This window comes from Lepeophtheirus salmonis, chromosome W (assembly GCF_016086655.4).
Source record: "Lepeophtheirus salmonis chromosome W, UVic_Lsal_1.4, whole genome shotgun sequence".
NCBI lineage: Eukaryota > Metazoa > Arthropoda > Copepoda > Siphonostomatoida > Caligidae > Lepeophtheirus > Lepeophtheirus salmonis.
Window position 1 is genome coordinate 746,123 of NC_092585.1, and position 27,502 is coordinate 773,624.

The 27,502-nt window shown below is 33.4% G+C and overlaps 1 protein-coding gene and 1 long non-coding RNA gene across 5 annotated transcripts in view; one reads left to right on the forward strand and one right to left on the reverse strand.

Annotated features, from left to right (window-relative positions):
• Nucleotides 1–27,502, reverse strand: part of LOC121130985 (uncharacterized) — a 47,762-nt gene that overhangs the window by 7,811 nt on the left and 12,449 nt on the right. For 2 of the 3 annotated variants that reach the window (XR_011783972.1, XR_011783971.1), the window contains 3 exons: nt 12,417–12,449; nt 1,258–1,403; nt 720–1,160 (listed from right to left, as the gene is read on the reverse strand). This is a non-coding gene — a long non-coding RNA (uncharacterized lncRNA). The remainder of the gene's footprint in view (nt 1–719; nt 1,161–1,257; nt 1,404–12,416; nt 12,450–27,502) is intronic. The other variant, XR_011783973.1, reaches the window with a different exon arrangement.
• Nucleotides 5,184–9,558, forward strand: LOC121130984 (troponin I). 2 transcript variants are annotated; one of them, XR_011783967.1, is made up of 4 exons: nt 5,184–5,343; nt 5,501–5,640; nt 5,794–9,473; nt 9,544–9,558. XR_011783967.1 is itself a non-coding variant. In XM_040726594.2 (3 exons), exons 2-3 carry the CDS (start codon nt 5,537–5,539, stop codon nt 5,957–5,959), a joined length of 270 nt encoding a protein of 89 aa, XP_040582528.1. In that variant the 5' UTR covers nt 5,188–5,343; nt 5,501–5,536; the 3' UTR covers nt 5,960–6,503. The 2 variants fall into 2 exon arrangements, 1 of the variants encoding a protein (XP_040582528.1); XM_040726594.2 differs by lacking the exon at nt 9,544–9,558 and having other exon boundaries at nt 5,188–5,343; nt 5,794–6,503.

Sequence of the window (27,502 nt, forward strand, 5' to 3'; positions counted from 1 at the left end):
AAGTAACCTTTTGACTAAATTTATTTAGGATTTCTAATTATTGGCTTGTGCGATTTTGCCATGGAGCCCCTTATATATATGTACCTATATACTTCATAGAAATCAATTTGAAAAAACTGTAATCATAAAAAGTTTTTTTATGTGTTGGATAACTTTTAGCATGAATAAAATTTGCAAAATTTTGGAGTTCAATCCATATTTTGTACTTATGAAGGTAAAAAAACGGTCACAATTTCGGGTTTCCTGGAATAATCACAAACAATTTGTAAATTTGCATAAATATGAAAAGTTGTGACTTGTCCTATAGTTTTTTTAAACTTTGAAAAATTGAAAATATCTTGAAAACCAAGAATTTTATAGATGTTACAAAAATCCAGGTAAAAAATCATTCCTTTACTTCTTCCATTCTGTTTTCTTTCCCTAATTTTTGTGGTCTTTGCGTTCGGCCGTTTAATTATTTCCCCCTACGTTTTTAAGTTCTTCCATCTTGTGTGTTACTGTTTAATACATTATTAATATTAGAAATTATTTCATTATATAACTTATGCAAATATCAAGTTAATTCTAAAATTTCTTTACAAAACATCTTGAAATATCCCTTACTACAATTCAAATCAATAAAACATTTTTTCAAAATTTCATATATGTTATGACAAAAAAATACCATAATTTTCAAAGAACAGGTTTTCACATTTTTCTCTAAACTACAAAATACAAACCTCTTTAATGGAATAAGATATGATAGTCCCTAACTTTGGAAGACACATATATATGTTGAAGTTTGATTTGATCAAGTTGATCACTTTTTCTTATTATTTTTCTAGAATATAATCAGTAGATACTTGAAGTTCAAATACTTTAAATTGGTGACCCCGACGTGATTCGAAAAATGCCCCGAAAGCAAACTTCACCACCTGTGTCTCCCCAAAAACAGGCATGGTCGATTAAAATGGAAGAGGCGAATTTAGCAATGACCGTTGCGGAATTCTGCCTTCCTAGGTTCTGTTCTTTGGATGTTGAGAACTGGTTCCGGAGAATTGAACTTGAGTTTGTGTTGTCATACCAAAGTTTAATATAGTCTTATCATGATGGTTGATACTTCCAGGCTCTCGAGCATGTAGGTAAAAGATGAGGTTGAACGTCTTCTGGATGAGGAATACCTAAAGGATTTACATGAAAGTTTGATTAAAGAGACACTAATATGGAATGTTCCAAAGGAACAACAGGGTTATATTTGAGAGCACAATCAACACTTACGACTAAGAATTTAGCAGATATGTGTACGGTTGCGAAGGAAGTCACAAACACTTCCCTTTCTACTGTCGAGGATCCATCTTCTTCTTCCACTGTCGCACCTTTGATTAAGAAGAGACCGAGGCGAGCTTTTTCAAAGTCCACAACATCTGCAAAATTTAAAAAAGTATATTAAAAACAAGTCGTATTGAAGTAATATCATAGGGCGGAATGTCAAATTAAATTTTACTGAGGGCCACATTAGCATTATGCTTGTTCTCAAGAGGCATTTGTTACTGTAAAGCAGAAGAAATGTAACCATATCATAATACTTTTTGAGTCACATCTGGCTTGTGGGCAAAAGTGCAGTGTCAGGGCAGCCACGTGGTCCATGCCCCTTCTACAGTATGGAATATTTTCTAGGGCGGCAAAAGTTAGAAGCGGTGCAAAATTACAAAAAAGGAAATTCATAACAAAGGTCATTCAATGAAATATGCAGGTTAAAAGAATATGCATATATATTTTCTAAAAAAGGTCAGTAAGGTCAATAAGTGAAATTATTCTAAAAGAACAAAGATTCTTAATTCATTTTGAAAGAAAAATATTTTAAATTTATTTAAAAAATTAAATATTTCGGAAGCCAAATAGAAAGAAAATCTGAATTTTTTTATGGAAAACAAATCTAAATCTAAAATTTCGTTAGCAAAGAGGTAAATATGAAGTAAAAATATAATTTTTATTTATCTGTCTCATAATTTAAACAGTTTCTTCTGTGAAAATCATGTAACTCTGCCACAACTCGTGGTCTTTGATTTAAATATTAAACTTCAATTTGTCTGTATCTTACAAAACACCTGGAAAAGAGAAACCGCTGTTTTATTCGTTGTTTTTTGTATATATATATATTGCTATATGACGGAATTCATAATATATCACATGGGCAGAAATGTCCTAGGCTTAATAAGGAAAATACGTTTTTTTTCGTCCAAAATGAGTTATTTTTAAATTATTTAAATTTTTTATATACGTTTTAGGGAGCGGAGTCCTCATAAGTCTTTTCAAGCCATTAAACAATATTTTCCCCATAAAAAAAACAGTGTAAAATTCAAACACAAAATTGTTTTTGTAAATACCAACACACTTAGCACAATCACTCACAAAATAAAAAACAGATTATTATGAAATTTTGACAGCTGTTTTTTGAAGGTTGGTAATGAAAATGAGGTGAATTTAAAAAAAAAAATTGTGCCATATTTTGTGCAGCACAGGACTTTTCACCCAATATGATAGCTTTGCACATAATTTTTATATTTAACAAATCCAATGACTCACAAACTTTTGACTTGTGTATAACCCCCCGTTAAAGATTAAAATTGACACAAAAATATGAAAACGAACTTTTAATTTGATACAATATATCTACATATAGAAAAAGCCACATGTAAAAATTTATTTCCTTGGTTCAACCATAAGATTGAGTTATTTTTCCAGTGTTACAAAATTGCTTCGATGACGAATATTATCATTTGCTTTGAAATGAAATAAACAGAAATAATGAAATAAATGACTATAATCTTGTATTGAAAAGCAAACTAATGTGTATTATTAAGCACAACACTCATCGTTTTAACTCAGGAGTGCTTTGAAATTAGTTATCTAGTGCGTTGCAATGTGCATACCTACAAATGTATGGGAAAAGCATTAGGTATGTAGCCTTTATAAACGGACATACATAAATCTTTCATGAGTAAGCTGAAGGTAATTATGAATTTTTATCACATTTAAGCTTGTTGGTTTTTTTACTAATCCTATTTCACACATAGAAAGACTTATTGCTCATCAATAATTTTGGCGTCATAGAAATATTAGTTATGGCTTATTAAAGTTAAATATCTTTATACAAGGGTCTTTTTTCATACATTTCTCTGAGGGGTTTTACACCTGCAAGAAACTCTTGAGAAAAAAAATCTGGTTAAATTTGTATATACTAGTGTTGTGCGGTATACCGGTACTATAGTGCAACCGGGATACTGACGCATTTAAAACATTACTATCTTAAAAAAATGTTTCATTAAATAAATAAGGACATTTCATTATGTGAGTCATGAGATACAATTTGACTGATTCGAGTGACACATCTGTTCTTTTTCAAAGAATATTACGAATTGTCATTAAAAAGTAACATTGTTTTAACTTAAGAGCCATCAAGCGCAAAAAAAATAATAAATGTGGTATGTATGAAAAGAAGTCACCGGATACACTGAATATAGTGATCCCTGATGTATTTCATCTACCAATACAGTAAAAAGTAAAAAAAGGGAGTACAATATACAGTTTAGTTCAACTCATGTTAAAAAAGAAAATGAATCTGACTTTAGATGAGGTTTAGCTACGAGCAAAGTACTCTAAATCCTTTTTTTTTCTCAAGCTGTTATTATTATTTTTTATTCTTGAAGAAAGAACGTTTCAATATTGAGTGAGTAACTTCATGTGAGTGTGTTCAAGGCAAACGGAGAGTAACACCAAGGATTTTTTTGGGAGCTATCTTTTATATTTTCATAGTAAATTGATATCTTCGTCGATGCATAATAATTCAATGCAATGCCGAGTACTACCCCAAGCATCTACTAAATTGGTATTGTAACTTGTAGTTGCAGTGCCATTTTGTAATTCAAATATTGACCCGTCAGTTATGTAACTTCTTGAATACCTATTGGTCTGGAAAGACTCCCCAAAAGATCTCACGGAGTGCTAGACAGGTTCGATATTAATGGAACGCTTATCATTTGAGAAACTTGGCGAATGGAAAACGACATATCTAATCTGACACTTTTTTTACTTGTGTATATTTGATATAAAAATATGTGGCTATTCGTTTATTTCCCATTTGTTTTTTTTAAATTATAATTTATAACACGAAATACCCCTTTTTATTTGCTGTATCAACTAACAAATACACTATATCCGTACAGATCTATAGAGACAAACTTATTTGAATGATCCCAAAAGTGTCTGTTTTTGTGGAAATAACAAGGTCCATAATTCATTCATATTTGTAGAAAGTATTATTTCTAAAATAATATGTAATCTTTAAACTTAATGGCGAATATAATGTCTAATGTATCAAAATAAAACAGTAAAAAAAATACGTAAATTCTAAAATTCTGAGCTTTTTTTTTTGGGGGCCCCAAAAAAATTTGTCTTTTTTAAAAAAAATCTTTTAATTTATGAGATAGCAATCTCCTCCACCCCTCAACTAACCAAAACATCAACATTGTAGATGCCTCTTGTGAGCATGTTCATTCAATAATGTTAGTCAAAAAAATATCGAAAATTATCAAAATACCAATACAAATTTTGGTACCAGAACATGTACGAAAATATTGATATCGTGATAGCACTATTTAGTACAGAAAAACAATGTCAAAATAAGAATATTTGTAGATACACTTTTTAGAATTTGTATGATTCAATCCGAAATGGTCTAAAAAATGGCAAAATTTAAAATAATAATTTGAATATTTTCCTGATTTTGAATTTAGCTCCAACTATTGGATTGGATTCGGAAAGGGATACTTTCCCTACAAGAGACATTGAATAGCCTTACGCACCCTCCTCCTTAACAGTACATGGAATTCAATGATCAATTGTGCAAATAGATAGAGATAAATTAGGAATGTCTATCTCTCCGGGAGTAGAAGAGTCCTCTCTGTATCTCATTTATCTATTTAAAAATATTAGTTAAATCCACCTACATACTCTCTTTATTTTGATTATTGGATAATATTTGACCACTCAAAATTTAATTGATGTTGGCTTATTGCCCGCTCTACACTGATTGCACAAGGTCTTTTGGCAACTGCTGCAACAAACATTGAAATGACTATAATATACCCCAATTATTATAGTGATCTGATCAAATGAATAAGAAAAGTATAATAACATACAATAATAATAAAGACACACCAAAAAAGACAATAAGAGAAAGTTCATCCGGTCGCGCCCTTTTGACCCACCCTACGGCCTACAGTAATGTACATGCGCAATATTTAACTTTTTCCTAGTGTTGGAAATCTTTTTTAGTAGTTCATCTCCTCCCATTCAACGAAGGTAAATAGTTATTTCTTACATCATATCTTTCCCCTACAAGTGTCAAACTGTACATAAAGGTGTCAGTACAGAGTAGAAGCCATATATACTTCTTTGCCACATACATAATCTTATTAGTGACCACAGTGTTTTATAAATAAATATTTATTCTTTTTAGAGGAGAGCCTTCAAAGTCTGCGTGTGAGAACAAACCATGGGAATACCAGCTGATATTCTTGCCCGATTGGGAGAGCCAAAGAGTCTTGAAGGCTTAAGCACTGATGATCTCAAAGCAATTGTCAAGGAATACTACGAGAGGTAGGAATTTTCCACTTTCCATCATTATATTCATTTATAGCCATTTTCTTTAGCCAAATGATGGGGGAGGGCAATATTTTAAATACTATACATTGTTTGAACGATACTGTAATATGTTCACTACTATTTTTTTATAACCAAAATATCTTATAGGTGGGTAGAGACAGAAAGCACAAAGTATGACATTGAGCATGATGTCAAGGTACGTGATATGCAAATCCATGAATTGGAAATGGAAGTCTCTGACATGAGAGGGAAATTCATTGTTCCTAAGCTCAAAAAGGTTCACAACTTCAAACTCATGGGAGGTGATGATTAAACAGCAAACAAAAAAAAAACAATAAAAACGACAAAAAACATAAAAAAATACATTTTACTATTGGAGTTCTCTCAAATGAAGAAGTTAAAGCAGAGTAATGATGCATCGTTCCATTCATCCATGGATCATCACTGACTCCCACAAACTAGTACGATTACCAATCCACACACACCCTCATACACCTTCACAGCAATTGTTTCTAACGTTGTATCAAAAGTAGAAAGAAATATCAAATGAAGAGACCAACTATCATTTTTATACACTCTGCAGATTTTTTTTTTCCTAAAAATCAATTTATACTAATATATTTTCTACCAATCGATTTATTTGCATAGAATATATCTATATAAATTATGACCTCCATTTATCGACCAAAAAAGTATATATGTATAAATGAAGAATCGATCTTTAGTTATAAAAAAAATTTTTTTTTTTTGAAAAGTAAATTTTTTGACGAATTTAAAAGGGCATTCTATACATATCTGAACAAAATATATTGAAAAAGATACAATTTACGTGTCAATAAAAAATGTTTATTGGTTAATCTTTAGTATAATTAATTGTTATTATAATTTGTAAAAAAAAAGGATATGAATATTTTATGATTGATGTCAGTTCTAGGAATGACATTCATACAAACATGAATAATCATGGCTGAATTTTTTGTATCATAGCTTTTACTCGTCCGTTCCTACTTGTGCTTTTCACTGTTACTATCATGGAATTTAAAAAATCAACTTTCTACATACGTTTATTTAACTGTTTTTGAAAAGATAAAAATATTTTCTTCCTCTTTTGTGTTTATGCTCTCAGGGCAGAAGGATTTTTTTGATGTTCCTTTAATTGGTTAGATGGAGTTGGAATGATGAAGTTTTCGTACACATTATAGTATTACATTTACTCTATCTAAACTAGGAATCTTGTATGAAATCCATATACATAAAGTATATATTTTTCTCTAGGATAGACCAGGGCGCCAACCTATGCAGAAAGAGTTCAAGAGAATAATTTCTCCTGAGCTTGTTGTCCATGAGCTAAGTCAATTCAACTTCTTTTTATTTTATTTATTATTATTGAGCGTGACCGGAAATTACGCCCTGTGCAGTTTCGCCCTCATACATATACATATATAGCATAAATTTATCTTCCACATATAATTTAAGGTCTTCATTTACTTCAACTTGAAGTCCTTTGTAATTAATTATGAAATTTGAGTAATTAATAATGAAATTTGAGTAATTAATATCAAATAATTGTTGTTTATTATTATAATGAATTCGAACTATTTGATATGTTCTATTTTTAAAAATATTAAAATTGTATTGAATGCACTCATTTTACACTACTGAATACAAAAATGCATTACAAATGACTTCAATTGGGGGAGACTAATTATACGTAGAAGATACATTTATGTTATAATATATGTATGAGAGCGAAACTTCCGCAGGGCGAAACTTCCCATGGCAGAACTTCCAAAGGCGAAACTGCCCGGGGCGTAACATCCTAGAACAATTATTAACAATGCTCACATATATTATGCACACTGTTGTAAATGTTATCTGATATTGACCATGTGAGTTAGAAGTATTATAATATATGTAAAAAAATATGACCTACCAGTATGTTAATAAAAAAGGAAAAACCGAACATCAAAATGCTAATCCTGACGATTTGAAGAATGTTTTCAGGAAGAGCAGCATAGCTGTCATGACATTTCATTAGATTAGCAGCAAGCAGCTAAAATACTAAAGAATTACACAGGAATTACCCCGATAACGATCCTCATTTCTACTCTGAACCTAACATTGACTTTTTTACTCCAAAAAAAATCCTCAAAATTACTCTTCATTTTTCACGTACTAGTGATTACTTTATACTTAGATGTTCTCTCTCCAAGAATAAAAGAGTAATACAAACAGCTTTGTAAAAGAAAGAATACTCTTCAGGTTGCAACTAAAAAAAGTATACCACTTTTCTTTGGTCATATTTTTTTAATATATATGTAACACCATCCCATAAGTCATTGATTCCGTGATTTATGTAAGAATCCTAGATTACGCTAAAGGAAATTGAAGGATTGAGAAGACAAGAGGTTTGAAACAAGTAATAATTAAACTAGAAAAAATGTATTTAAAAAATCTCAGTCAAACACTCGATCAAAAAATAAGTAGAGATGGGACATTTGTTAACAATAGGAGAATATACAGGGATGACCATAAGTTTTAAACCTTTTTGAATTTTATATATTGAGTGATAGGTGGATCGAAGAGAAAAACACTCTAACTAAATATCTTACAAAAATTTATTAAATTTTATCGACTATCTTCCTTAGACCCTCACTAAAAAAATTCAAATTAACATATCAGTGTTCATATTTAATTCAAATCATGAAATATACTAAAACACAGACGAATTATGATATATTTAAGAGACCAATACCAATAAGAAACAGAAATATAAACCTAGAATATAATAGAAAAAAGACCCAAAATCAGCTGGTACTAGCCCATTCTTCCTAACTATGGAATGACTATTTAATAATTGTTAGGAATTGTTTACAAATTAAAGGAAGCGAATTCTAATTGAACTAATTACCGTTCAGAACACTTATTATTAGAAAAGAAGCAGAACAATCGACATTTGACAAAAAAATACAGTGTATATTTTGTTGTTATCGAGGTTACATCTGTGCCAAGTTTTAATGTCACATCTGACATAGGTGTTAAAAACTTTTATTTAAGTGTATAAACTTTATATGATTTAAAAATGTTTTTACTGGTTCTTTACCTTGTTCTGAACTCAAGTTATTTCCTTCTATAGACAGAAAAATGATAAAAAACGACACTCTTCTTTAGACCCTTATAAAACGGAGGGGGGCGGGGGCTATTAAAATTCAATTCCATTTTAGTGGTAATTTTCGGATCCAAGAGCTCATTCTATGAACTCGAAAAAAAATATTGAATATGTTGACAAAACAATGTTACTTTTTCATATATATGCTCATTTAATTTAACATAAATAAATTTTTTCCGAAATATTTATCATGTATTTATACAGTCGATGATCAATTTTATATAATTAATTAGTCAATATATAATTTTGTACTTGTAATATATTCGTGTCTCCTTCCCCAAGAGTACAAGAGTCTACTCCTAAAAAAGGGAAATACATATTTTCTGGTAATGTTCATGTATTTCTAAAAACCAAATGTATAGCGTAAAGATGTACAAAATGTAATCGTATGAATCACTTTGCTCAGTTTTGTAAATCCTATGTCATTAATGTAATTCAAGGTAATGTATCTACAGCGATAACAAGCACGAGGGATAAACGGGCGTTTGCTAAACTCAGTGTCGATGGAAGGGGGATCAAGTTCTTGCTTGATCTGGGTGCCAATGTGAACATTCTTCCAAGTTTTTTGTAACGCAAGTCTGTGGATCGTAGGAATGCTGGATCTATTTAAGTATTTAAAGGTGGAGTAGTCCCTACGAAAGGATCGGTAACCTTTCATGTTAAGTATAGTGGATCTTCTAAAGACAAGTTACAATTTTTAGTAACAGAAGTTGTACAACTAATTCTAGGTTTTAAATCTTGCATCAACCTTGGGTTACTATCTATTAATAATGGAGTTCTCGTTTTCATTGCAAATCCACAACTTTACGAGATACTTCAAGAAATTCTTTAATGTTTGAGTTTCCTACTCCTTTTGAGGACTCGAAAGGTCAAACTGTTTATCATGCTAAAGGTATAGTCCATATCAAAGATGATGCTAGGCCTAAGTACATCAGGTCACGACCAATACCTCTGGCTCTTCGAGAGAAAGTTGTATGTGAATTATCTGATATGATAAAATGTGGCACTTTAGAAAAAGTTGATAACTCAGAATGGGCCTCACCTATTGTCACCGTATTAAAGCCAGATGGTAAAGTCAAAATTTGTGCGGATTACACTCAAACTATCTCTCCGGTAATAAATAAGCAATTGTATCCTTTACCACATCCAGATGAGTTATTTTCTGGTCTTACTGGAGCAAAAATTTTCTCAAAACTTGATTTTCGAAGATGATACGAGCAATATAAGTTGGATGATGACTCTTAAAAACTATTATCTATAAATATACCGCTAGGATTGCTACGATATAATTCACTTCCTTACGGGTCTTCTGCTACGGTCATAGTTCAATGCGCTCAAGAGAAACTTCTTTAAGGCATACCGCAAGCCCTCTGCTATCTACAAGCTTCTTAACTACCCCAAGACAACGGTGTACCGGGTCTTCAATGCCTGAGAGGTTGAGGGGAAGGTCTGCTGCAAGGCACACAACATGAGAAGTGACCAAATCCGCACTCCCCGCTTCCTTGAAGGCCTCCAGAAGTCCATCAAGGCTTCCCAGGGGACTTTTTGTCTAGGTTGGCCAAGAACCGTGGAGTGAGAAAGCAGCTGGTCTCCAAGGATGTGAATGAGGACCTCGGGTACAGGTCATACCAAATGGCCAAACAACACATCCTCACAGCATCCATGAAGGCCACCAGGCTCACCAACGGTAAGCGTCTCCTCAATGACCTGAAGAGCCATGGAAGAAGAATCATCTTCTTCTCCGACGAGAAGAACTGGACTGTCAACAGAAGCTACAACGTCCAGAATGACAGGTGGCTTGCCAAAGAGAGAGAAAAGGTCCCTGCGGATTTCGCCACAAAGTTTCCGGCCTCCGTGATGACCCTGGGTGTCATCTGCAGCACCGGTGAGGTGATGTCTCCTTTCTTCTTCAATCCCAAGGAAAGGGTTAACGCGATAAGGTACTGCAAAGAAATGGAGGAGTTCGTCATCCCTGGATGAAGGATACGGCCGCTGGGAAGGAGTTCATATTCCAACAAGACTCAGTGCCCGCACACATCGCCATGAGGACCACTAACCTCTTGAACTCCCACGACATCACTTTCTGGGATCGCAACACCTGACCCTCCAACTCACCCGACCTCAATCCGTGTGATTACTACTGGTAGGGGAAGTTGGAGAGGGAGGTGTGCAAGGTCAGCCACAAGAGCATCGAGGCCCTGAAGAGCTCCATTACTAGGGAGTGGAATGCTGTCGATTCCGCGGAAGTCATCAGGGCATGCAAATCCTTTAGGGGCAGGATAAAGAAGATGGTGGCTGCTGAGGGAGGACAAGTTGAATAAATTTATTGTTTAATATCATGTCTAACTTTTTCATATTAACAAATACACTCCAAATTCCATTTTTATCAAGCAGGTTGAATTTTAAGATAGTTCCAATTTATCGTGGACACCCTGTATATGGAGTAAATAAATATGAACGCTACCTCATGGGGAGGCATTTCGTCATTTGAACAGATCACCAACCTTTGAAATACATCTTCAACCCAAATAAAGAGCTACCTGCTGTGATTTCTGCACGAATTTCAAGATACGCCATTAGGTTGTCAATGTTTAATTACACCATTAAAGGCTCAAATAACTCTCTTGCCGATTCTTTCTCACGTGGTCCTCTAGATGATCATATTTGGAGAATGATTCCACGGACATGTTAATGTGTATGGCTATCGATGCATCAAGTGTAAAGGAAGATGAGCTTCTTAATGCCACACGAATAAATGCTATGATACCACTTACGTCCATTTCTGAAGACCGTACGGCAAAATTTCGTCCAAATATGAATGTCTGATGTAGAACCTATAATAGTAGACGAGGACCTAAATGGATAGCCGGTGAAATAATCGAAGGAATTGGTAATGCTTTATGGAGTGTCCTGATTGTTGAGGACACTTCCACACGCCTTATCAACCAGCTCAAGCCTCGTTAATTCGTAGATTGGGGGGTACTGTAGTGTCCACGTACTCAACCTGCTTGGTCCTTTTATATAAATCTACTCTTTCTATTTATTTGAAATGTGTATCTTATCTTACTTTGATCTTATTTTACATATGCACTTTCAGTGAATCATTCTCCACGAGGATGATGCCAGTCCTCGTGTCTATTATGTCTTTATATAGACTATATTACCTCTTTTGTTAATTCTCAATCAAGCCTCATTCTTTCTTCCCGAAGTTCTTATCTTCCTGGCCCCTGGCCTGGCAACGAGTTTATTAAAGAACACAGTACTACAGATTCCCCTAATTTTTTTGCAATATATAATCTCTTTCGAAATAGCCCACAGTAATCCAAAAATGCAATTTTAGCTCAGACATTGCTATCAAGTTATTGACGACAGCCAATCTCCAAGGAGTTTTGTTAGATTTTGTATTGTTTGTGTGATCTTGTCTTTTATGGGGGTATACTAGTAAACAGACAATATTATTTTTATATTGTATACAACTTCAATGTCTTATATATGACACCACACCCCATAATAAATACAAATATAATATAATACTGCGCATTTTACAAAATAAAATAAACTAGTCTAATAATTAATATTTGATTTTTTTTTAATTCTTTACTTTCTGTGAATGAATCCCTTCATTGTTTCAAACCTGGAATCAGAATAAGATACAAACGTAGTAAAAACATATTTAAATCATACAAAATACTTTAAAATAAGTTGAATTAATTGTACTAATTTGATATTAATGTTGTTCTGAGAAGAAAAAAAATATTTATTGAATAACAATCCAAAATGGTATAAGAGAAACTAATATATATATAACGTGTTGCTCACAATGTTTTTATATTTTTCCTTTTCTTCACTACCAAACATGGTGGCTCAACGACTTTAAAAATTGATCAAAAGAAAATTTATATCATAAAAAATTATTTCTACCGGTAGTTGCATAAATACGCGTTCTAATTTTTAAACGCTTATATCTCGAGGTCCGTGACTGGAAATAAAAAATTCCAGCACAAGTAACTGTAAATCTTTTGGCTTTGTTTTTGTTTTTCTTACTCGCATCTAACAAAGTCGTTTACGATTAATGACGAGGCCAAACGTCATATGGTTGCCACTCTCCTCCGCGCCGGTAGGTCTGTCAAGGAGATAATCAAGGACACTGGATTATCCAGGACTACTGTGTTCAACGGCTAGAAGCTTGTCAAAGAGGGAAAAGACCTGTCCATACCTCTGGAATGACTCAGGATTGGCTTGCTGCCAATTTTGGAACAAAAAAATTTGGCCACCTCAATCACCTGATTTGAATCCCCTTGACTACAGTGTGTAGTGTCAAATTGAGAAGAAGGCCTGTGCTACCCGCCACCCGAATTTGGACTCATTGAAGGCCAGTGTCAATGAGCAATGGGCAGCCATGGAAGACCATTACATCATCAATGTGTGCAAGGCCTTCCGCGAGCGCTTGGAGGGTGTCATAGCAGCTGATGGTGGTTATATTCAGTAATTATATTAAATTTTATACCAGAATAAATTCTCTATTGTATAATTTTCAAAAAAAAATACGTCGTACGAATTTTATTACACATTTAATTATTTGCCACAAATAGTCTGCGTATTTATGCAACGACCGGTATTCTATGAAGCGTTATTATACAATATACCTACATAATATATTTATATAGGGTATCTTTTTTTTATTCTGTGTAATATGTCTGAAATACTAAGATTGCCTAGATGTATATTTTTTTTCGGGTCCAGGTATATTTTTAGATGCTCTTCAACGACTTGGAATAAGAATTGAAGGTGGAATTCGTCAGTTTTTAACGACCCACTGTATTATTTAATGAGTGCCACTCCTGGTTCTGCTTGATCATTGCTAACTTTAACAGCATCAATTATTTCAAGGTATTTCTGGAAATCATTGTTACATCACCATAATTTTGGATCGACTGTTAAAAACCCTTCTGGGAATTTCAGCATCTGAATGATATTTTTTACCCTGTTTGGGGCAAAGTCTTTTAATTTTTTACGGATCAATAGTTTCATTTAATTTTGGTCTTTTATTTTCATTTCAAACAATATTTTAACTTTGATGCAAAACTGACTCAACTATCAAGTATAGTCACACCAACAAGCTATTCAGATAAGAAGAAAGTAGAATGAGATGAGCAAGCAGCCGAGAGAGGAAGGAAATTTTTGACTAAATTAAGTTTGCATATATAGGTTAAATATTTAAAAAATAATTTGCAAAAAGTCCAGATATATCCAGACCTTGGCATAAGATATTCGGAAAATAAACCAGCCCACATGATTCACCTTTTCATGCTCTACAACATTTATTAATTGAACTGTAACTGTACACAATTTAGTTTCGGCGTATATAACCCTCAAAGCTTGGTCAAAAAAAATATTTTGAAAAGATGTGCCAGAAAAAGCATCCGGGCTCACACTGGACGGCATTCTGGCCTCCGGTTTAAAGATTTTTGTGATTTTTTAAAAATCTAAAGTTATCTTCAAGCCATCCCACAACTTTGTTTACTTCTACAGATTTGTTTGTCATTTTTCCGAGATACCCGTATTTCGGGTCAAAAATGACACTACTTTTTTGACATTTAAACCCTCAAAAGTGAGGGTGAACGGCGGAATGGATCAAACATATACTTATAACAAAAGTTAGCCAACACATATGTTCAACTTTTATCCTAATTGGAAGTTTTGAAAATTATGTATGATGATGTGAATGATAGTTGTTATTGTATATATATATTTCTCAGATTTAAGCTATCATGAGTTATTGTTATTTTTATATTATGTTTGGTGATAAATGATGTGTTGAGAGGTTTATTGCTGAGTTGTGTGTCTGGATATGATACGCGTATGATGGTAATCACCAAGGCCAAACATCACATGCTGGGAGCAGGTGATGAGGTGAATTGGAGAGTTCTAGAACAACTAGCATTATACCCCAAACGTCTATAAATATATGTTATGATGTATGTAGGGGAATGAATCGCCAGATTATCTCCGAAGAACTAAGTAATAAATAAGGCAGTGTGCAAACGTACTACGTGATTCTTATTATCAACCCTAAACTCCAAAACAACAACTTAAGGTAGGCCTAATAGTTATCCCATTGATCACAGCGGTGTTCTCATTTGACTCCCACTAAATTGTATCCTGAGAAGGAATGCTTATCAAATATTGATCTTATATTAATCCAAACTAAAAATATAAGTAAACTTTGTAGTAGCCTTTTCCACGATTGCTAGAAAAGGACACTACAAATTGGCGCAGTCGGTAGGATGCTGTCAGTCTTGAGCAACTTTTGCTCTTGCTTTAGTTTATTTTTGTTATCGGCCGAAAATCGCAAATGTAAAGTAATGTAAAAGTAGATTTTGTAAACATCTCTCAAGATGTAAGTACGGTATAGGACCTAATATTTGAAAAGCCTCCCGAGGAGAACGGTAGTGACGTAATCTTAATGCGGTAGAGGACAGGGCAGGAAAAGTTTCTCAGTATTCCTTTAAAGTAGAATCAATGCGCAAAATCACTGTCCACCCTACAGTTTAGTGCAGTAAATTTACGGAGGGTAGTTATTAGATCTGACTGTAGATTTCTTAAAGAAATATGTAATTAGTAACCCAAAAAAATAAATTTAAGTCAATGATAAAATTTAATGTCGGTTAAAAATTATTGAATTATCATGTGACTTAAGGGGAATGGGATGAGTGGGAGTATATAGACAAATTTATATATGTTATCTCTTTTGTATAATTATTTTGTGTTTATGTATTCAATTTTACATGTATATATTTATGTATGTGGGATCGAAGAATATAATCTGACATACATGTTCACTCCGTGTGGGGCATCTATAGCAGATATATATTTGGAGATGAATAATTAAATTGAAGGTTATATTATTAGAAGAACACAAGGGGGTAGAGATAATTAGTAAACTCATGTATCTATATATATTTCTTTAGACTAAGCTGGGGTGAGACGAATAGTGATACGCCCATTTGATTCGCGTTTTGATTCTGAAATAAGTTTTGATTACGCTTTGAGGTCAGGATAAATAGTAAATCGCTGTCTTGCCAAATTAAGTTTTTATAAAATTACTGACCTATTAGTTTTAACAATTTAAAGGACAGAAAATGCAGGCATCAGGCGACAATCTCAATCCATCGAGGTCACAGACCTTAACCAGGGAGCAGCTAAAATTGTATATTGGCCAACAGGTCAATAAAGCATCAAAACAATTTCAGGGGAACCAAAAGAACCCCCTGAAGGCGTATGATGGTAGTACTGACTTCCATTACTGGAAAATCGGTGCTTTGTCCCAGCTGAAAGATACAGGGGTGGATGAGATTCTCATGTGTAAATGGGCGGTGGAGGCCATGTGTGGTCCCGTGGAACAGACAGTCCGGCACATAGTCATGGACACATATTTTACCTTTGACGAGAGTTTAGGGGTCCCCCTGGAGATAGTCAAGGGCGTAACACATTTAATGGAGCGGTTAGACACCGCCATTAATAGTGTTGGGGGAAAGAAGAGGCGATGGCGGCCTTCCAAATGAGATTAAGAAGCAGTTTTTGCAGGGCCTGTTAAATAGGGTAATTGCAAAAGCTACTAGGAAAATAAATTATGACCATCCTGAGATGACGGCAGAAGAAGTGCTTCGACATGTAGAGCACTATGAGAGGGCGGATCAGGTCGATTATATCGACCAAAAGGTATATAAGAGGGATTGGGGACGAGCTGTGCCAAGTAAAGCACCCAATGTAAATGCCCCAAAGCCCCATTACGCCATGGTTGAACCCATGGAGGTAGATGCAATAAGTCTTCCACGCAAGGAGACCATTGCTTGATCCACCCTCAGGGTCGTCACAAAATGAAGGATTGCTTCATAGTAAAGAAGTATAAAAGGGAGGAAGAAGAAAGACAGGGCGCTACTGCGGCACCGAGGTTTAAACAGAAACCAAAGTGTTTTATCTGTCAAAAGGAGGGGCATATTAAAAGAAATTGCCCCTTGGCTAAAAATAATATACCTCAAATAGGTATTAAAACCTATTGAGGATGACGAGGCAGGGCGATAGTCGAGTAAAATTAGTCATTTCGACTATTGAAGAAGAACCCCGGCGGATAGCTCAAGGAAGAAAAATAGGAACTATCCGACGATTGAAGCATTACACGCCAACTCATGAAAATTTGTTGCTTCAATGGAGATGGAGAAAATCTGCCCTCCATCTGAAGAACTTGAAAAATTAGACCCTAATATTAATTATTCACTAGTACTAGATAAATTGTTCCAATATATTGGAAAACCTATTAAAAGAGTAGCTAGTGAGGCGGAGAAAATTAAAAAATGAAATTAATATTATGTTTGGGGGGAGAGTTCGAAAGAATGATTATCTGAGCGGTAATGAACGGGCACTAGTAGAAGAGTTATTATATAGATTTTATGGTATATTATCAAAAGACTCCTCCAATGTAGGCCGCACGGAAATATTAAAGTTGTGGTGGATACTAGTGAAAATGAACCGGTGAAGGCGAAGGTTAGACCTATGAATCCAGCTGTGAAAGAAAGTTTTAAAGGACAACTTCAACAATGGATTGAGGAAGGAATAATTGAACCGACCATAAGTGAATGAGGATCAGAACAAGTTAACAATTGTTTCCCCATTTGGGACTTATAAATTCCTTCGGATGCCTTTTGGACCCAAGAATGCGTGTGGACATATGCACGATTAATGCGTCAAGTTTATGGTCCACAACTAGACCGGCGAGGACTCCTCGGATTCTTTGATGACAATCTCATCTTAGGATGTACGTTCATGCACTATGTAGATTTGCTGAATTTATGCTCAGGACTGAGAAGGCTAATCTCAGGGTAAAGGCTACGAAAACAGATTTGTTTACGCCTATGACGAATTGGTTAGGGCACGAGATAGGGGGAGGACATGTTGCTCCGGCTGATAGACTAGTAGAAGCTGTTCAGCATTGGCCTATTCCTGCTAACAAGAGGGATCTCCAAACCTTCTTGGGCAAGACCTCTTATTATCGTAAATTTATAGCATCATATGCTAAAATAGCTGAACCAATTGCAAAACTTCTCCGCAAAGATGTAGAATGGCAGTGGGCTAAGAGCCAAGATGAAGCATTTAATGAATTAAAGAAAAGGTTGCAGGTAAAACCATTATTAAATACCCCAGACTTTTCAAAAGAATTTATTGTAGAAACAGATGCTTCAAATTTTGCCATTGGCGCCGTGTTAACGCAAATAGGGGATGATGGTAAAGAACATCCGATTGCGTACGGTAGCAAGTCCCTTAATCAATCACAAAGAAATTATTCTGCAACGCAGAAGGAATTGCTAGCTGTAGTCGAGTTTGTAGAACATTTTAAGTATTTTATAATGGGAAGAAAGTTTGAAATCAGGACTGATCATCAACCTTTACAATGGTTCATGAAATCAGTTGCGCTTACTGGAATGTTACACAGATGGAAGGAGAGGCTTATGGAATATGAATTCGAAATTAAGTATAAGCCTGGAAAAAGAAATCAGAATGCTGATTCTTTGAGTAGAAGACCCGACCATGAAGAAGGTGTAACGGAAGAAAGTAAAAAGCCCAATGAATATGATTTCAAACTAATGAAAGCTATAGGCAAACCCATTGCAAATGTTGCTGCGGTAACAACTCGACGCAGGAAAAAAGAACTTGATCAAGAACAAGAAAGGATCAAGGTAATAGAGCAAGAGATGATTGAGGTACAAGATAAGGAAAAGAAATCAATGAAAACGAAATTGATGATATCTCAACAGATAAATTTATAAAACTAGATTTTTATAGGTCACAAAGTGATGATACTTGCATGAAATATATTAAGGGTTTGTTAATGAAAAACAAAACGGTTGAGGAAATTAAAGCACAAGGTAATAAATTATTGTCGCGGGAAATTAAAGCTTATCTTAGAATATATAATCAATTACATTTAATTGATGGTAAATTGTATATGAAGGATAAGGAAAATGGAAATATGAGAATTTGTGTACCGGAAAAGATATACGTACAGTTATTGCGACTGTACATGTACATCCTTTATCAGCGCATCCTGGAATGACAAAGTCAAAATTATTAGCTAAACAATATTTCTATTGGACAAATATGGATAGAAATATTGAGGATGAAATAAAAGGTTGCGAAGTCTGTGTTTGTGCAAAGGAAAGGAGACAAAGACCATTGGAAAAAAATGGGACAAACTTCGACAGCCATCAATGAAAGATTCCTTGTATTTTACATGGATTTGATGGGTCCGATGTACAACGGTTATGCCAGTGATCCTAAGTATTTAATGACAATCACTGATGCATGTACTAAATTTCCAGAAGCGTTCCCCTTGAAGGAACCTACAGTTGAAAATATTTGTAAGATATTATTAACTGAATTCTTCCCAAGGTATGGAACGGGTATGAAATTAGTAACAGACAGGGGTTCACAATTTATTTCCAAATTAATGCGACAGGTGTGCGATGAGTTAGGAGTCATTAAAGCAGAAACTCAAGCTTATCAACCTCATACTAACCCGGTTGAAAGATTAAATAGGGATATTGGACAAGCTATTAGAACATTAATGGTCCAAGAAAATATCCCTGATAATAAATGGCATAAATGCCTAGGGGAGCCTTGGCTCAAATAAGGTTCCTAATTGTACCGAGGTTAGGGTATTCTCCATTTTTCTTAGTAACTGGAGCACATCCAGTGGTTCCTGCAGTTCAATTAGATTCAAATATGCAAAATGCTCCTACATCAGTTAATGAACTGGTAAATACAGTTACTGATGCGTTAGAAAAAGTTAGAGTCCAACAATTTGAAAGTCATTTAAAGAATAGAGAGGCTTATAATAAAAAAGTAGTCCAACAGGTAATTAATGTTGACGATGAGGTGTTTTTGTGGGCACCACAAACTGACAAGAATCGTAAATTGGCTACTTATCAAAACGGACCATTTAAGGTTCTAAAGGTAATAAACGACAGAATGGTTGAGATTAGAACAAACAAGGGTCCTAAAAAAGTAGCTAAGGACAGACTACGGGTAATATCGGGAAAAGATATTTCTAAAGAATTGATTCCCTTTAATACACCTCTCTATAGAACAGAAAGAAATAGACCTTCAGACTCTAGACTAACGGAAGAGAACGAAAGTAATAATTTAGATCGAGTAATTCAATTTTCATATCCTGATTCTCCTGAAATTCAAACAATTCCTAAGATTTCTACATCCGTAAGTAATAAAGATATAGAAGATCTTCCAAAAAAAAAGGGATGATGAGGAGGAGAATGGAAAACAAGAGGATAAAAATGAAAATGGTAATATGGATGAACTCGAGGAGGCATATATGAGTGAAGCAGGAGCGGAAGAAATAAGAAAAGAAGTAAAGAATATGGAAGAATCGCCCAATAAGATGCAAGGATCTGTTGAGAAGAAGAATAAAAAACGAAAAGCAACGCCTGAATATAAACAGAAGTCAAAGAAATTATTAAGTGCCGCCTTTGATGAACTAGCTGCGTTGCTAGATGGGAAAACACGCCCTAAGTCATATAAAAGGAAACCAGTCAGCCCCCACGCACAAGGTAAAAAGGAATCGCGTATAGAGTCAAGTGAAGAGAGCGAGCTGGACTGGAGTGAAGAAGAGGAACAGACTGAAAGAGAACTAGAAGATACAATTAATATATCTTCTACAGATGTTCCACAGGAGAAAGAGGGCGAGGAAAATAGTTTTCCTTAAAAAGGAATAAGTAATAAAAAATATGAAGTTACTTATTTTATTATTATCACTTACTTTTGTGTTTGAAGTTCTTCAAGTTAATTCAGAAAGTGAAATTAATGGAAAGGAAGAACTCGTCAATTCTATTCGAGGAAATGGGTAGAGTGGGAACTTCAGTACAATTGATAGAGGTCAGGACGGAATTACCAATGGTTAAAATCAACAGAAGAATTGAAAACGTCCTGGGGAGTATGCATGCTACAATTAAGTATATGAACATTGTGCGTATTCCCAAGTCATTGACGAATGCTCTACAACAAAGAATAGAATATATCCGCACACACATGAATGAAGTAATGATGTTATGTGGGTATAAGAATGACGGAAAAACGAAAAGGCAAGTGATAGTGGGCCTCGGAGTATTGGGAGGCTGGATGCTTAAGGGGTTGTTCACAAAGTTCTTCTCAAGTGATGATCACTCAAGGTATGAATCAGAGATATTGGATACCTTGGCACAGCAAGAAGAAGAACTAAGGGCAATCCGTGGAGCAATAAGAAACTTAGCCACAAAGTATGATATCCTTAAGAATGTCACAATGATGCTTCACAATCAGCTACAAGAAGTAGAAAGGGTTGAAACAATGATAATGGTGTTGACAACAATCTCAGAACAGATCAACAAATGGATCAGGGGAATACAGGCTGGTATGACCGGGAGATTAACACCAGACTTGTTATCAATCAATGATGTGGGGAAGATCTTGGATATGGTAAAAGAAAGGAATCATGATGGATCAATCAGTCCAGTTGAAAGTGAGAGTATTGGGAATTTTTACTCTCTGCCTGTGCAACTGGAAAGAACGGCAAACGGATTAGATGTGGCGGTTCGATTACCCTTATATTACAAAGATAATCTATACGAGTTATATAAGTATAGGGAACTCCCGATGACAATAGAAGAAGGAGTTCGGATGTCATATCGATCACCAATAGGAAAATATTTAGTGATTGATGACATAAAGGGTATTTATAAGGAAATTGAAACAGATGAATTAGTGGATTGTATTCATATTGAAGATATTCGTCTGTGTCCACATTTAAGGTTGTTCAGAATTGGACAAAATGGTTGTTTGCCTGCATTGATTCATGGTAACTTTAAATTGGCTAAGGGATTATGTGACATAATGTTACATAAATCGGATGACGTGTTTGTGTCGCAAATCAACGATGGAAAAATATTCGTGGATGTGCAGAAGACACAAATGATCAAAGCGTCATGTACAAGTGGTTCTGGTAGGACAACAAAACGTCGAGAAGCACTTGGGTCCGGACAATGGATGATCACATTGCGGAATGATTGCAATGTGAGGATTGGTGATTACTTGATTGGAGAAAGACCAGTGACAAGTAAGATCAAGGTGAGGGTCGTGGAAATGATGATTCTGGATGAGGTGGAAGATGTTATTGCGGATTTAAACCTCCATGAAAGCTGGGTTTATGGTAATGGACAATCAAGCCTCAAGGACAAGCTAGAATTATTGACGGAACCTCAGAAAGCAATATCTATAGACAAGTTGAGGATAATGGCAAGAACTGCCAGGGTTGAAGAGAATCGTTTTTGGATATACGGTATAGTGGTTATTGAAACCTTATTAATCATTATATTTTCAGGATTCTTTGTGACGTTGCTCTGTAAGGTACGAGCTAGAAGAGCTGTACAGGAGTGAGTTAAATCCTGAAGGGGCGTATATCGGGAAAGAAAGACGAGGTCGTCTTTTCCTCAAGGAGGGAGCATCTGTAGTATCACCAACTGGATGTATTATGTATGATGATGTGAACGATAGTTGTTATTGTATATATATATTTCTCAGATTTAAGCTATCATGAGTTATTGTTATTTTAATATTATGTTTGGTGATAAATGATGTGTTGAGAGGTTTATTGCTGAGTTGTGTGTCTGGATATGATACGCGTATGATGGTAATCACCAAGGCCAAACATCACATGCTGGGAGCAGGTGATGAGGTGAATTGGAGAGTTCTAGAACAACTAGCATTAGACCCCAAACGTCTATAAATATATGTTATGATGTATGTAGGGGAATCAATCGCCAGATTATCTCCGAAGAACTAAGTAATAAATAAGGCAGTGTGCAAACGTACTACGTGATTCTTATTATCAACCCTAAACTCCAAAACAACAACTTAAGGTAGGCCTAATAGTTATCCCATTGATCACAGCGGTGTTCTCATTTGACTCCCACTAAATTGTATCCTGAGAAGGAATGCTTATCAAATATTGATCTTATATTAATCCAAACTAAAAAATATAAGTAAACTTTGTAGTAGCCTTTTCCACGATTGCTAGAAAAGATATTAAATAAATTTGGCAAGTTAAGTAAATTGAACTCAGAAAAATTAAATGAACTGGACCATTTTCCCTGACTCGACTCACATTTCTATTCAAACAAACCCACATCAGACTTAATAGCAGCCAATTAGAATTTTATAAAAATAATTTGCAAATATTTATTATAAATATTCAAATTAAGTCAATTGAATCCTGAAAAATTAAATAAACTGGACCCTTTTTCCCAGGTAAGACTCGAATCACATTTCTATTCAAACAAACCCACATCGAAGTCAATAACAGTGAATTACGATTTTATACAAATAATTTGCAAATATTTATTTTAAATATTCAAATTAAGTAAATTGACCCATAAAAAATAAATAAACTGGAATCTTTTCCTGATAAGACACTACACTCATTTCTATTCCATCAGACACATATCAGAGTCAATAGCTGCCAATAAAGATTTCATAAAAATAATTTGCAAACATTTAAGAAAATATGCAAATTGAATCAAATGTATCCAGAAAAATTTAATTGAACTGCACCCCTCCCAAGATAAGAGATTTATTATTAAAAAGTTAATTTTACAAATATAGTTCTAGGAACTGACCTGCATCAGAGTCAGTAGCAGCTAATAAGGATTTTTCAGAAAGAATTCCAAATATTAGCAATATTACACAAATTAGTTAAGTAAAAAGTTAATTTAACCAAAAAATATGTAAATAATAAAAGATTAGTTTAAATAACCTGGTTCTCATGAAGTAGCTGTATTATATAGCAATAATAATTCGCCTGCCGTTCATTGACTTGGTACACACTATAAGAGCAGAATGAACTGGATAAAAAGAGATTTTATCTCTTTTTAAAATTCTAGGATGCTTTTATGCTAATATCATATTATAACATAAACACTTCACTGGCTTTTTTTTAATGCAAATGAATAGATACATACCAGAAATTATACATTTTTGAAATCGGTGGATAAAAGTCTACAATTTTGAATTCAACCAAAAAACTGATTTAATAGCCAATCTTTTTTTTTTATCCGTAGGGATAAAATTTATAACACTTTTTGAATGATAAATTTTGATTTGATTCTCAGATCTGTTTGGTCAAAGTAACATAGCTTAAACTATAAAAAGAAAGTTAGATAGGTAGGATATTCAACTGTGATTGTAAGAATATCATGTAGATTTTTTTTTATGTTTTAAGCCTTTGAAGTTTGGACCAAAAAGTGGAAATATTTTGGTTTTTATTAAATTTTCGAGGTGATAAAAATAATAACATAATATGTGCCTTACAAAGTTAAGGTACCATATTTTATTCCATTAAAGAGGTTTGTATTTGAAGAGAAAAATGTGAAAATTATGTAAGGGTATTTTTGGTCGAGACATACATGAAGTTTTGGAAAAATGTTTTATAGATATGAATTGTAGTAAGGGATATTTTAAGATGATGTGTGAAGAAATTTAAGAATTAACTTGATATTTGCATAAGTTATTTAATGAAATAATTTATAATATTACACACGATGGAAGAACTTAAAAACGGAGGTAGAAATAATTGAACCGCGAAAAGAAAAGACGACAAAAAATAGAGAAAGAAAAAAGGTTGGAATAAGAAAAAGAAAGATTTTTTTACCTAGATTTTTGTAACATCTATAAAATTCTTTGTTTTCAAGATATTAGCAAAGTTTCAAAGCTTAAAAAAACTATAGGACAGGGCACAACTTTTCATATTTTTACAAATTGTTTGTGATTATTCCAGGAAACCCGAAATTGTGAACGTTTTTTTGACGTTCAAAAGTAAAAAAAACAGGTAAAAACACCAAAATTTTGCAAATTTTATTTTTGCAAAAATATAGGCAAAACATGTAAAGAAACCTTTTATGGTTACAATTTTTTCAAATTGATTTGATTTGAATTTCTTGAAAAAAAAACGTGTGGAGGAAATTGTCTCATTTTTGTTTGTAACGGATATATCCAGACCTTGGCATAAGATATTCGGAAAATAAACCAACCTGATTTTTTAAAAAGCCTTGTTATTTTCAAGCCAGCCCCCAACTTTTTTTTAATTTTACAGATATCCGGATTGTTAGTCATTTTTCCGAGATACCCGGATTTCGGGTCAAAAATGACACTGCTTTTCTGACCTTTAAACCCTCACAGGTGGGGTTGAACGGCGGAATTGATCAAGCATATTTCCATGACAAAATTTAGCCAACAAATATAGCCAACTTTATCATAACAGCTACAGTTCATAACATAAATGATGTAGAGCATGAAAAGATTAATCATTTGGGCTGGTTTATTTTCCCAATATCTTATGCCAAGGTCTGGATCTATCCGTTACAAAAAAATTGAGACAATTTCCTTCACACATTTTTTTTTCTTCAAATTCATACAACAATCCTAAATTTAGTGAAATTTTCGAAAAAAGACCAGAAGGAGATGTTTTGTAGACAAAAAAATGCATTTTTTGACCTTACTTTGGGGGTTATATACGCCGAAACTAAAGGGTATACAGCTACAGTTCATTACATAAATGTTGTTGAACATGAAAAGATGCATCATGTGGACTGGTTTATTTTCCGAATATGTTATGTCAAGGTCTGGATATGTGTGTTACAAAAATTTCCTCCACACATTTTTTTTTCTTCTAATTCATACAACAATCCTAAATTTATTAAAATTTCCGAAAAAAGAGCAGAAAGACATGTTTTTTGGACAAAAAAAAAATGCAGACTCTAATATTTTAAAAAGATTTTTCAATTTCCAGAGAATTTTGCTAAATAACTTTTGCAAACTTTGTACCCTGTTTTTCTCTAAACTTCAAAATACAAACCTCTTTAATGGAATAAAATATGGAACCCTTATCTTTGTAAAAGACACATATTATATTATATTAATCCCCTCCAAAATTGACTAAAAATGAAGATATTTACACTTTTGGGTCCAAACTTAAAAGGCTTAAAACTTTAAAATTAAAAAAGAAAACTCAACATGATATTTTTAATCAAAGTTGTATATCCTAAATATCCATCTATCTTTTTATTATTTAGGCTATGTAACTTTGACCAAACAGATCTGAGAACCAAAAACAAAATTTAGCATTCAAAAAGTGTTATAAATTTTATCCCTACGGATGAAAAAAAAAGATTGTCTATTAAACCAGTTTTTTGGTTGAATTCAAAATTGTAGACTTTTATCCACCGATTTCAAAAATGTATAATTTCTGGTATGTATTTATTCATTTGCATTAAAAAAAAAGCCAGTGAAGTGTTTATGTTATAATATGATATCAGCATAAAAGCATCCTAGAATTTTAAAGAGAGAAAAATCTCTTTTTATCCAGTTCATTCTGCTCTTATAGTGTGTACCAAGTCAATGAACGGCAGGCGAATTATTATTGTTATATAATACAGCTACTTCATGAGAACCAGGTTATTTAAACTAATCTCTTATTTTTAAATATTTTTTGGTTAAATTAACTTTTTACTTAACTAATTTGTATAATATTGCTAATATTTGCAAATTTTTAGTAAAATCCTTATTGGCTGCTACTGACTCTGATGCAGGTCAGTTCCTGGAATTATATTGGTAAAATGATCTTTTACCAATACACAAAAATCTTGAAATATCCCTTACTACAACTCATATCAAAATTTATTATTCAAAAAGCGACAAAAATTTTACCCCTTTAGATAAATTTGTAAAAATAAAAAAGTTAACTCTATGTCCTTGCTAAATTTAAAATTTAACCCATTTTTTCAAAGTTTGAAAGTCTAAAAATGTCATAATTTTAATACTTATACTATATAAAAGTATTATAAATATATAAATTATTTAACTAAATAACTTTTGCAAATATATAGGCGGTTAGAAAGAAACCCCAGAACTAAAAAAATCGAAATTCAAATCCAAAAAAATCAAAAATTATAGAAATCAATTCGAAAATTTGTAAGAATAAAAAAGTTAACCCTAGGTTCTTGCTAAATTTTTGCATAATACTGACTTTACAATTTTTTTAGATTTAACAAATTTTTTTAAATTTTGAAGGTAAAAAAAGGTCATATTCAAAAAATTTGTAAACTCAGTATTATGCTAAAATTATTTTACAATTTAATTAATTGTAACCTTCATAAAGTTTTCTTTATGTGTTGGCTAACTTTTTGCATAAATAAAATTTGCAAAATTTCGGCGTTTAACCCTTTTTTTTTTTTGGTTAAAATAATTTATTTATATTCTACAATACAGACATTGTAAATAATGAATACACATAAAGATAAAAGTAGATCATATAAATAAAAAGCAACAGGACAATTACGTTTAAAAAAAACATAAATGAACATTTAAGTTAATATTTAGTGTCCTGAAGTAAAATAACCTATGTAATATTTTTTTAAATTCTAGACATAAGCTAAGGTTAATAAAAAACGACGAAGTCTTCTTATTATTGACTTGATGATATTAAAATATTGCGCGGACCTCGAAAGAACAAATTTGATGATATTTCCGGCCCATGCCCACGACGAAGATGATGACTATTAAGTTAGAAGAAATATCTACTGTCACACA